This window comes from Colletotrichum graminicola (assembly GCF_000149035.1).
Source record: "Colletotrichum graminicola M1.001 genomic scaffold supercont1.3, whole genome shotgun sequence".
NCBI lineage: Eukaryota > Fungi > Ascomycota > Sordariomycetes > Glomerellales > Glomerellaceae > Colletotrichum > Colletotrichum graminicola.
The window spans coordinates 127,525-139,484 of NW_007361007.1; the positions used below are offsets into that span (position 1 = coordinate 127,525).

Below are 11,960 nucleotides of genomic sequence, written 5' to 3' on the forward strand. Positions count from 1 at the left end.
CTGCGGTCCAGACCTCACAGCCACCATCGTCCATCAGGCTGTTGCCACACAGTCCAATCATCCCCCAATTTCCAACCTTCAGCGGCTCCTCTGGGGGCCATCCACCGAGTCTCTCGCACACTGTCAACCACGCCGCCGGCCCGAAGTCTCTGGCTCGTTCCTTGTGGCTGTTTGATGACGACTGCAACAACGTCCTTTACTGTGTGCATTCCTCGTATTCAGTGCTTGCATGTCTGTTCTATTTGCCGCGACAACCGGATTGTGCCTCTGAGAGCCTAGCAGCCGAACGTTCGTGACGTGTCTGATAGGATGCTTGGGTTGTCGATGCAGTAGCTGAGGAACCGGAATTCAGACAGACACACACACAACATAGCAACACAACAGAGTGAACCGCCATCATCTTGACGCCCGGCTTGCCGATGTTCCGATGTACTGTGTTTGAACCATCACTATCCATGCTTGCCATCGAAAAGCTGGCCGAAATGGTCCAACGGCCGGGCGAGGCCCACCAAAAGGAAACCCAAAAGACAAACAAGGAATAACGAAAATAGAAAATAGGTCAGGACTGGTGGGCGGGAGTCAATAAACCTGTCTTTTGGCCCCTAGGATCATGCTTGAAACTGGACCCCCGGGAACCCCCTCCTCTCCCTTTTCGCCAGTCGTCTTCCTCACGTCACTCACTCGTGGCCCACGAATCGACGACACCCAGAACCCACACTATTTTTTTATTTTTTTTATTTATTTGGCGGGCCGGCCTACAGCTGCCAATCTCGTCGTGGAATCATCTTTATGCGGAGGCGCTTTCGACGCAAATATTCACAAAAGCAAGTACCTGTAGCGTGCGTGCTTTGCTGCTCGGTAACATATTGTGGACTGCTCGACATTGCTTCATCTACTCGCGGCTGTCTTCCTCTTCCCAAAGTTCCTCGCCATTAAACAAAACACACCCGCTATGGGGGATGGTATGATGTCGATCCTCCAACGCTGCCGATGATTAACGACGCACGTACGTACAGCCTCTTGATGATTCTCTCCTCTCCCACATTCCCCCCCCCCCCCCCCCCCCCCCCCATGGGTACCCTGTGTTTACACTGTGGCTGTCACCAGTTCTGTTTACTCGCATTGTTGGCAAAAAACCTCTGTTGTCACGCTCGTTCTCCCCTCCCATCCCCATCCCATCCAAGCAAGCGACCGTCCATTTGCCCTACAAGTTGGCAGGCTGATCCCATCATGTCGCCGTCTCGCGGCCACACCGCCAGGGCCCCGAAACCGCTGAACCCCTTCCTTACTCCGCCCCCGGTGGGCGGGTGGGTGACAGGATCTCCCTCCTTTTAGGACCGTGTCAAGTTGATGGAGAACCACGTCCTCCGAGCGACCTGGCTTGCGCTGTTGTTGATCGAGATTTCCCGACCAACGTCATTAGTGGGCAAACTACCGTCGATGCCAATATTTTCGTCCGTCCAAACGGGTTATTCCCATGGCGCCTACGGAGTATTGTGGTTCGCAATGCTGATCTCGAAAGGCTTGACATGCTTGATTCCCCCCCTCCCCCCCCGCCCGCGTATCGTCCGTGTCCAAGGAGTGTGTCATGTCGCTCCGTCCGTGTGCCCTTGTCCGTCTTCGACGTTTCTCTCCGTGTCGGCCTCTCGCATCGGCCATACCTCTTCAGCCTGGTGGACCGTAGCAGCGCCACTGGAACCGGCCTCTGGAGGCGTTGATCACCATTTGCCCGTCATCTTGTAATAGGCCTTGCCCACGCCGTAGCAGACGCCACCCCAGACCTCGTACGTCTCGCGCCAGACTGTGCGGAGCGGGTTGCATCCCGAGGACGACGGGCGGGCCTGTCGGCTGTGGCGCTGGTACTGATTGATGGTCGCCATCCTCTTTTCTCGTCTTGCGACTGTCGATCACTCACGGGTTGGGTTTATATTGCTGGGAGTTTTTTCCTCTTCTTCTTTTTTGGGCCTCGCAAGTTCTCTCAGGGCTCGTTTCTCTTGTGGCTAGATGTAAAAGTGTAAATCACAATGGCTCTCTAATGTAAGCCCTCAATTGCGAGGATAATAGAAGGAGAAGAAGAAGAAAAAGACGGCCGGTATCCTTGATTAAATAGGCCTGGGTACGTCTGGCCTCGTTCGCAGCGGCACGCGACTGTCTTTTTTTTTTCATACTGTCGTCACCAGGTCATAGCGATAGTTTACAAACCCGATAATGCTTTTTTTTTTCTCTTCCGCTTTTGCCCTTCCCGTGCCCCGCGTCGTCGCCGCCGTCGTCGCCCGCCTTGTCACCCGGCGGTGCGGCCGTCACGAGCCCACCCCGCCGCCGCAGCACACCACCAGAAATGAAAAACCCCCCCAGCGAGACGCCTGACAGCCGTTCCACCATCGGTAGCGCAGAATGACGGCGCCGCGCCATGGACCGCGTCGCCGGCCACTAAGACAGAGAGTCACACTCGCCGACAGGGTGCAGGCGCATTGTGATAGGCAGCCGGCCGGTGCAGCGCGCCGATCGGATGCCCTCCACGGGCATCCCATCTGCCCAGGGGTTCCCGTCATCTTACACACCACTTGATCGACTATCTCTGCCTTGTGCGGAGGCGGTTGCATCCTGGGGGTGTATGTGATGGGTGACTTTCTAGCGTAGCGCCGCCGTCACGCCCACCCTCGCACTTACATACATTGTTTGCTCGCTCGTTGTTTCTCCAGGCAGAAGCACACTGGTCTGTTGCCTGGCGTGTCTTCTTCTAGCTGTGGTCATCACCACGGTGGTGCACTATCATCGTAAGGCTGTCTCGGTAAATGTCGCAACATGGGGCAAGGAGGAATGGGCGGACATTCGCCACCACGGACCTTTGGGATCATGCAGAGCTCTTCTTAAGTGAATACGGGTGGTGAATGACATTCCTAGAGAGCTACTCAGAGACAGTTTGTCCGTCATCTTGCCGCCACTGGCCTTGTCTATGGATATAATATTTCATGGTGTCCTGACGTATCCCGCAGAGGTTCCGAAGCCCTTGGCTACCCCTTAGTATCCCGTCCCTTTTCTATATACGCATGTTTCATTTCCTTGACTGTATTGCTCGAGTAAGGTCTTAATCGTTTCTTCTTTGGTAGTCCACTCGTATGATCCACATCCTTTATCTAGCTCTCGAGCATATGACCCTCGTGAAGGGTGTTGGTTGCTCAGGTATACAGTGTGTTCCCGTTCTCGCCGTGCGGTGAAGTTCTGTTCAAGTTCCTTGCAAGTGTGTAGTATGTATGTATGTATAGCAAATCTGGGCTCTTCTATTCCAATCGAGGAGTCAGCATCGATGCTACATCACGGACGGAAGACAAGATCCAGGGATGGCTTACCAGAGCTAGGTCGGAGCAAAATACATCTGTCATGTCGATTACAGCTGACGATTGTGTCGGAGTATCTTGCCAGCGTCGTGCCTACTCAAGGCGAATTCTCTTGGCGTCTGTCTCGATGTTAGCTCTGGCCATTCGAAATCTATAATTAAGGCAGGGAACTTACCACGCCCGCCCTGGTCATAGACCCGAATGAATACCTCAACACATCCGGCCGTTACGGATATGGTCGATGTCTGAGACTGGTCCTGCAACTTCACCGACTTGGTCTCCTGTTTGAAAGGCGTGCTCTCACAGACCGTCATGATGGGAGACAAACCCATCCGACGGCGCGGCTTGCAAGACCTTTTGGTCGGGGTAGGCGGGGGACTCAGTGGCCATTGGACGACTCCCTTCACGTCAGGCTGTTTCTGGAGGAAGACGTCGTGGTGTTCCTTGAAGATGTCGGAGGTCACGTATCCGCACTTGGGCGATGCTTCTTGATGTTGATGGTAGGGGTCGTCCTTGGTCTCCCACTTCCAAGCCTGAAGCCTGCAAAAGTCACAAATGACGTTGTCGCCGAGCTTTGCCTGGCTGCCCTGGAGTCGGAAGCCGGCGCCCGCCATGTCCTCGGGCGACAGAGCCGGGTGAGGCCAGCGGCCAGGCTTGCCGTCTGTGCCTCGCTCGAAGAACGAAAGGAGACGCACGCAGAACTCGTCCATCTTCTTGAGCGTTGCGGTGGTAAAGTATAGCTGAGAATGATCTGTGTAGAAAACTGAAGTTTGAGATGAGTGAGGGGAGAAAGGCTGTATATGACAGTAAAGATGTTTAGGCGAAGATGATGCCTAGGCAATTGGGATGGTGCAGTCGAGCTAAAGTTATGTTGAAAGGTATTTTCAGAGAGAGAGAAGTGAAGAATATGAACAAAGGTTTCTCGATACAGACAACACAGGACGCTTTTCAAAGCCGGAAGGAGGGAGCGGTCGCAAGAATTTGATGAAGCAGGAGCCGGTTGGTTGTTCCTGCTTGCTATAATTATATATGGGTTCAAGTTGGTGGCCGAGAGCCAAATACGGTTATGTCTGCTCACTATGATGAGTCTGGTAAGAGATTTCTTAAATAAGACAAGAATAAAATAAAATGCGTAGCTAATAACTGCTGACAACATATTGACGCGCTTGTCTAAACACGAGGTTGCTTTGGTATGAAGAGTCCTTGGAGCAGAGTTAATAATACGATCCAGGTTGAAGCTTGTTCGGAGTTCCTGCCATGCCCCCAACTTAGATCATAAGGTTTTTGAGGAGGTAGAGGCTGCCCATCATTATGTATTATTATGATTTCTGGTTGTGTTGGTTGATGCGTTGGTCAATGAGTGAAATCAGCTTCGTACATGATCAAAAAGGTTCGCTCGGCGCACGGCACAGGGCTTATATCTCATCTTAGGACGTTGTTTCCCTCGCTGATTGTCCTGGTTTTACTCTGATGCAGGCCACCTTATGTTTTGTAAGTCAGAGAAGAGCTGACGTCTTACTGCATTTAGCTATTAGAGTGAAACTATATACACCGTTTGCCCAGATTTGGAAAAGCTGCGTACTGGAGAACCTCGGCCTTGAACCTCAGAAGAGGTACCGAATGCTGATTGGGAATTCTGGAATACCTCCTACTTCCAGATTCGGTAAGTCAATATGCAGTGCTGTGATTTGGAAATGCTGATCCCCGGACCTGTATTACATAGCCCAGTAAAGCGCAGCAAGCAGGGCGCAAGGTCTTCGTTACGTGGCAACAGCTGAACTGACAGCTGCTATCCAGCCTCTTGTATGAATATGGATTACTTCTTGGCGTTAAGACAGCAGTTGGTCTTCTGACCCTGCAGAGCTATCGAAAAACTCGAAATGACGTAATCGTGGGTTATGTTGCTGAATGATTCGGCGAGTGAAAAGTACGTCGAAAGAGAATGTCAACAGGAACGGGATGGATGGGGATAGGACTTAAAACACATAACAAGGCCTTACAGCTCTGGTTCACTCGGATCCCACTCTGCTACAAGTTCCGGGTTATCCCGGCAACGCATGCGATGCATCGCTGCAGTGGTTAAGAGCCACGAACGACCCAAGATGTTACTTTAGGCCCCTCTCGCAGGCGGTTGCGGAGTGGCCCGCAGTCAGATAGTTGGAGCATATACCCTAACAGGAACATTAATTACCCAGCAAACTACGTTAGCGTCATGCACCAGCCGCGCGCGGAGACACCACTTCCGCCTGTGTAGCTCAATTTAAGGTGATGCGACCCCATGTTCATCCACATGAACCTCAACATCGAACCTAATCCCTAGAATCAACGGTCTCTGCACTTCATCGAAACTAATCACAGTCGCCGCCATGGTACCGCCGGTCCGTACAGAGAAGGACGAAAATGCGATCGCGCACGCGAGGACGTTGGATCGGGTGCCCTGGTGCGAAGACTACGAAAAGATGATCTCGGGCATGCTTTACAGCTGCATGGCGCCCGAGCTGGTTGAGTCAAGGAACCGTGCCAGACGCCTGGCGCAGAGGTTCAACACTTACGTCCCGGAAGAGACGGCGTCCGCCGACGATGTCGCCAACACCAGGGTGGGCATGATCAAGGAACTGTTCGGCAGGATTGGGGATGACGTCTACGTTGAGCCCAGTCTGCAGGTGGATTATGGCTGCAACATCACGGTTGGAGACCGGTTCTACGCCAACTTCAAGTATGTTCCTCCAACTTCTTTTTGAACTCTTTAATCTGCTCTGCGCGACGTCTCCTGGGTCTTCTCACACATGGCGATCGGCATCCTGACAAACACACTCTCTCAAGCTGCGTCATTCTCGACTGCGCCCATGTCACCATTGGCGACAGAGTCTTTTTTGCGACGGGGGTGAGCCTCATCACGGCAACTCACGAGACGGGCTTGCAGTCAAGGAGAGACAACATCGAGTACGCGGAGCCCATCACCATTGGGGACGACTGCTGGCTCGGAGCAAACGTCACGGTGCTGCCTGGAGTCAAGATAGGCAAGGGTTGCACAATCGGCGCGGGAGCTCTCGTAAGCAAAGACATTCCGGATTACTCAGTTGCAGTTGGCGTTCCAGCCAAGGTCATCAAGAAGGTAGACCCCGTGGATTAGGCGGTGGTGTAGTGACACAGAATAATAGACAAGCACTATAGCAGATACCCGAGAAGCCGTGTCATCTGCCAAGTGATAGCATGAAGTTGCCCTTCACGCTCATAGGGAGCTGTAAATAATTCTGGGCGTTTCTCATTGAAGCCGTACAAGACACATCTCTGACAGCTCGTGCTTTCTGGTTATTTTGTAATTGTGCCTGGAAAACTGGTATATGCCCCCGGCTATGGTTGATCTGAGCGATTTATATGAAGGAAGGCAATGCGCTTTCCAGGCTGCTTGCAATAAAAACACTTTCATTTTCCGTTTCCTTTTTCAATCCGGATGCGTTCCATGGGGCGGCGAAAGCATTATTTGATGTACACAAGTTGGTGGGAGACCAAGTCCCATATACATGAGATATCATGTCAAGAGATGGTATCAGCTTTGTCTAAACAAGTTGTGAATCTGATACTGAAAAATAGGCAATAAAAGATAGATGGTTCAATTCTGTAACGGTCTAAATGCTAAAACATAGGAGAAGAAGAAAGAAGCAGCAGAAATTTCCACTAATTACAAGAAGTTACATGAGAAAATCACGATCTAATAGGTCAACATCAGACTCCAAATTCGACACCTCGGACACCGTCTTGTATGGTGAGTAGGTCAAGTACAGCTGTGCAAGACCGGGTCGGTACACCGTTTAAGAGGAGCAGAAGCTCCAGCTGCTCTCGAAACCCCAGGAAATGCCACCGCTGTTGCCAGGCTGGTAGGTAGCACCTGAGGGGGCGTATTGCTGAGTGAAGAGACTGCAGTAAGTGCCCTGAGGAATGCCGTTCTCCTTGACCATGAAGGCGTTGAAGAAGTTGCACTTCAGAGGGCTGTAGCCGAACCAGCTGGCCCAAGACGCCAGGCCGAGGAACTTGGAGTTCTGGGCATTCTGGGCGGCGGCATAAGAGGAGCAAAGATTGACATCGAACGGGCCCGGGAAGAACTTCTGACCAAGGCAAGTAGAGGGGTGGTTGTGGATAGAACCGCCGCAGTTCTGGGGCTTGGTCCAGCCAGGGGGGGTCACCGGCGTAGTGTTGTTCGTCTTCTCATATCCGTTGGAGCCGGCAATGACGACTTGGAATCCATCTCTCGGCTGGCCGAAGTTGGTCGCAGCAGCCTTGTCAACACCGGAGCCCCAGAGAGTGCACTTGTAGTTGGTGATGGATGACGGGTTGGTGCAAGAACATTGGCCAGGGTTGATGGACGGGTCGCGCTCAATGTAAATGTTGATTCCGGTGCACAGGCTGGTGCTGTCGCAGTAGCTAGCGCACTTGGCGACATCGTAACTCTGAAGAGTGTGGAGGCCGAGATAGGTGTTGGCATTCACGGAGGCGTTGAGATCCTTGAAAGTCGAAGCATATCCAGACGGTGTCACCGCACCCAGGGCAGTCTGGTGGAACGCCGGGAACGCTTTAAACTGCTCGATGGTGTCCGGCAGAACCTTTGGGCCGTTTCCTGTTGTTCTTGGTTAACATCGTATCAAAGGCAGCTCATCAGGTCTTCAACTCACCATCAGGTTGGGGAGCACAAGGGTCTTCCGGGTTGATAAACCCACAGTAGGTACCAACTTCAAAGGGAGCAGCGCAGCCCGTCGCGGTAGTGAACGCAAAGGTGTTGGTCCAGCTGATTGGCGTACAGGTCGAGGGAGGTAAGGTGACGGAGGGAATACTTGTGATCACAGGAGCGGAAGAAGATGTGGTTACGGTAACGACGGCTGACTTAGTCGATGATGTCGTACAGCTTGAGGTGCTTGTAGGCCACCCATTTTGCGACGTACTCATGGAAGTCGGAGTTCCCATGCAGAACCAAAGGAAACAGAAGCCTCGCCGCCCCACTCCAGCCGGGAGGGACGAAGCGGCACTCGCTGAGGCTACATCAGTGACCGCAGCGGAGGCGACAGCAGCAGCAGCAGACGGGTCGTATACACCCGTCTGGGCCGCAGCAGCGATAGGAGGGCCGGTCAAGGAGGGCGTAGGGGCAGCTAGGACGGCGTTGGGATCGAAAGCTTGGGTGACAGGCGAAGCGGTGGCAAGACCGGCGAGGGCGACGAGAGCCAAGGGATAGATCATGGTGAAGGTTCGGATTACAATGACTGTCAGACGAGTAATTGTGAAAGGTTGCAGTAGAGATCGTGCTGTCAAAAGCTTGATGTATGCTGAGAGACAAGAGACTGAGGCTGTTGAGAGAGAAGAGACTGAAGCTGCTGAGATGAAGTGAAGAACATATCGAGACAGGCAGGGCAGGCGACGGTTTAAATATCAAAATATCAACAGTCGATATTGTTATTCAATGTCTCACATCTACACGATGCGACTGCGTTTGGCCACACGAATCGGCATCTAACAGCCGAGGAGCGCCTCCCATCGTTCTGAGCGCTCCGAAATGGTGGTCTGCATATCGTTAGGTTGGTTTTCCAGAGGTCAAAGCTCTTAGTGTACGGTGAGCCCGTATTGCACCCTTCACGATAGGTCCCCTGGGAGCTGTCAACAACAACTTGGGCCGACATTGTACTATTCCACAGCAGCCCATGTTTTTTTTTTTGATGTAGCGGCTAACATCAAAGTGGATCGACAGTTTCGAGTCCACTGCACAAAGGACTTTTTCAAAAGGAAGAATCAGCCTTTTCGCGGCGTCGAAGACTAACGAGTTCCTTTGTCAGCTGACCCCTGGTTTTTTGGGGGATTTATGATAGGGTCGCAGTCGATGTTCCTGGCTTTGTCTTACCCTACCTGGCAGACGCTAGGACGGATAAGTCGGGATATCCGAGTTCGCTTCGAACCCGCTTCCCGTATAATATAGTGAGGAATGGCGTCCTGAATGGAAGGCTAGATCGTTTCGACAGGCTAGCTCCCCAAAACGTGGCACAAGACAGGCACACCGGAAGTTGTGACTTGTGACTTATGACGAACTAGGGGGGCCAAGAGTGACAAAGAAAGAAAGCTTTTGGCTTCCCGAAAGTTGAGAACGTCACCGGCTTGGCAGTGAGCTATAGCATTTAAACTTGCCTCACTACTCCAGTAGAGGCAATTCGTCATCTGAACCACGGGGAAACATGCAAGTAATGTATACACTTTACGTTGCTTCAATTCCCGTCATATACAATTGGATGCGGAACAGAGCCTACCTATGTTGCATAACAGCAAACCGACGAGATGACGGCCATCGACACTGTCGAAGCGGACGTTCAGGTACCTACCGCCACGTACAAAGCCACCTAACGTTGTCACGGTGACGGCCGCGCGTCAGAAGTCATACCGGAAAGGTCACCATTTCGCGTGTTCTTTATCAACAATTCCCTGAGAGTACCTAACCAGAGTTGGCCTAGATACGTGGTACGCAGTGAGCCTGCCACACTCCGACGCTTTCTTTATCGTTATCAGACTATCAGCAGCCCCCTGAAAGCTAACTGTAGTTGGTTTAAGCGGAGAGCTAGGCCGGCCATGTAGGATAAAGCGTTCGTATTCCTAAAGCTATGCCTGCCGCTATTAATAATTGGCGTCAATGCAATCAGTATTCAATCAAGGCCCCTCTCCACAAAGAAAAAACGATAGGTGATTGACCACGTCCAAGAAGGCTAGCTTTGACTTCGGCTTTGTTTTCGAGGGCGACGGCCCGGACAGTCAGCACTGTAGTGGAGGCAAGATATAGATGCGCACTTGGATCTCTTCAGTGTTGGATTTTGGAAAACTGCCCGAGGAAATCTTGGAGGACCTCATATCCTTGACATGAGATCGAAGGCTGGTGATCGCTAATATCGCCAACGTAACACTGTCATCGCTTCGCAATGCTAGAAGAGGGCAAGATTGCTCTTCTTCAGCATGAATACGGCTATTCAAAAGATGCAACTTTGCGCAGCATGCTTCATAGTTCAAGCACACCTTTCGTGAGAAACAAGAAGCTATTCACAGTCCTCATGACCGGGTTGGATTGCCAAAGCTTAGCCTAGCTGAAGAAATGTTATGATAGTTCCATCAGTTAGCTCACTGGATTCAGCATGTCAAAGGTAGACCGTAATTGTTGTATTGCGCAATGGTATATATATCATGGTCTCATTGCAGCGCATTCCCTATCTTTGTGGCCCAAGGGGATGTTTAGTTCAATAGAGTTCGTCTGAATAACATCCAAGGAATTGAAAGTTAAACCCTTTGATGCCCTGGTATGCGATTACTTCAGTTCAGTCGCAGTGGAAGTTGGGACAAGGCGGTTGGCTCACTCAAGTCGATGGAAAGAGACGAAAGACCACGGGTTTCGAGCGAGCTGAAGAGGATACCATGATGTAGGGTCTGCTCATCTTTGGAATGAAAGCACTATTAGAATTTTGTCTACATCTTTTCGGGTTGTTAAATTAGAACAATGCAATAAAGTTTCATAATGAGGCTAAGCACATGTCGCTGTCGGGGAGACATATTAAGCTTAAAAACTGCATGACGAAAGTCGAATGCACTTGATGTCGTAATCGATCAACCAGAGCCATGATTGTATCATTGAGGTATATATTCAAGGCAGTCTCGTTCAAGGCCGTACAGGTACAAGATGATACCCTTTGCACATTTGCAAAAACGTAGTATAAGTATCATGCCCAATACGCAACACAACATATAGAAGACCGTGATCCTGTCGTGTGCTTCGTTATTGTTTCCTGGGCCAGGAAGAGCTCGATTGTTGGGACGTTTGCTTCTCTGTGTCGAACTAATGAGCTGGCCTTCGAATAAAATGCAAACAGAAGCTTGTCACGAAGATCCAGACAATGAATTGTCCCATATCATTTGATACTATCAATCCGAATCTTGCTCGTGGCTGACAAAGTGTTGTGGCATGAAACAGGTTAGGCCTTCATATTTTGTGGAGGATTAAGATCGGAGCAGGCCACCCTCTGACTCGGTCTCCTCATTCAACGGTGTACCAAGAGCTCCGGATTGGAATGCTGAGGGGATGCTGCTGACTCACAAGCCCTAACATCGAACAGCTCGTCGGTTCAAGGGAAGAACATTTGACCGGATCTGAGCCCTCAACAAATATGACTAATCTCCGAATCGCACAGAATCAATGGGTAAAGTCAGCATCGAAAGATGGTTCGCATATGTGCGCTGACGTGAGTCGTGAGCTGTTAAGGGCCCAGACCTTCTCGGCGTGTCGCCAGGCTCAGGTAACATTGGGGTCGGTCATAAAATCGCTCAGAAGAAGATCCTTTTCGGGCCTTTGGAGCGTTGAAAAACTTAGAAAAAAAAATTTAAAAAAAGAAAAAAAATTATTTTTGAGACAGCTGCTACACAACAAAAGCATTGTCAAGGAAGAAAGACTCAAAGGTACCTTGCATCCCGGCCGGTGGCACACCGATTTGCCGCCGTTATACGGAGTACTCCGTAGTCCACGGTGAGACATTTTTCATCACCATCTAAAGTAGCGTCTATCAATTTTCTCTGACCTGTCTATAATTCCAAGTCTCCGATTGGCACACGAGG

The 11,960-nt window shown here is 51.1% G+C and overlaps 3 protein-coding genes across 3 annotated transcripts; 1 reads left to right on the top strand and 2 right to left on the bottom strand.

Annotated features, from left to right (window-relative positions):
- Positions 1-3,388: 3,388 nt before the first annotated feature.
- Positions 3,389-4,048, bottom strand: GLRG_00942 (uncharacterized protein; the record flags this gene model as incomplete). The annotated part of the gene is made up of 1 exon (XM_008091627.1): positions 3,389-4,048. One exon carries the CDS (start codon positions 4,046-4,048, stop codon positions 3,389-3,391), a length of 660 nt encoding a protein of 219 aa, XP_008089818.1.
- A 1,656-nt stretch (positions 4,049-5,704) lies between these two features.
- GLRG_00943 (galactoside O-acetyltransferase) lies at positions 5,705-6,471 on the top strand (the record flags this gene model as incomplete). The annotated part of the gene is made up of 2 exons (XM_008091628.1): positions 5,705-6,054; positions 6,162-6,471. 2 exons carry the CDS (start codon positions 5,705-5,707, stop codon positions 6,469-6,471), a joined length of 660 nt encoding a protein of 219 aa, XP_008089819.1.
- Positions 6,472-7,150: 679 nt separating this feature from the next.
- Positions 7,151-8,567, bottom strand: GLRG_00944 (uncharacterized protein; the record flags this gene model as incomplete). Its single annotated transcript, XM_008091629.1, has 2 exons — positions 7,151-7,953; positions 8,009-8,567. 2 exons carry the CDS (start codon positions 8,565-8,567, stop codon positions 7,151-7,153), a joined length of 1,362 nt encoding a protein of 453 aa, XP_008089820.1.
- Between the last annotated feature and the right edge of the window lie 3,393 nt (positions 8,568-11,960).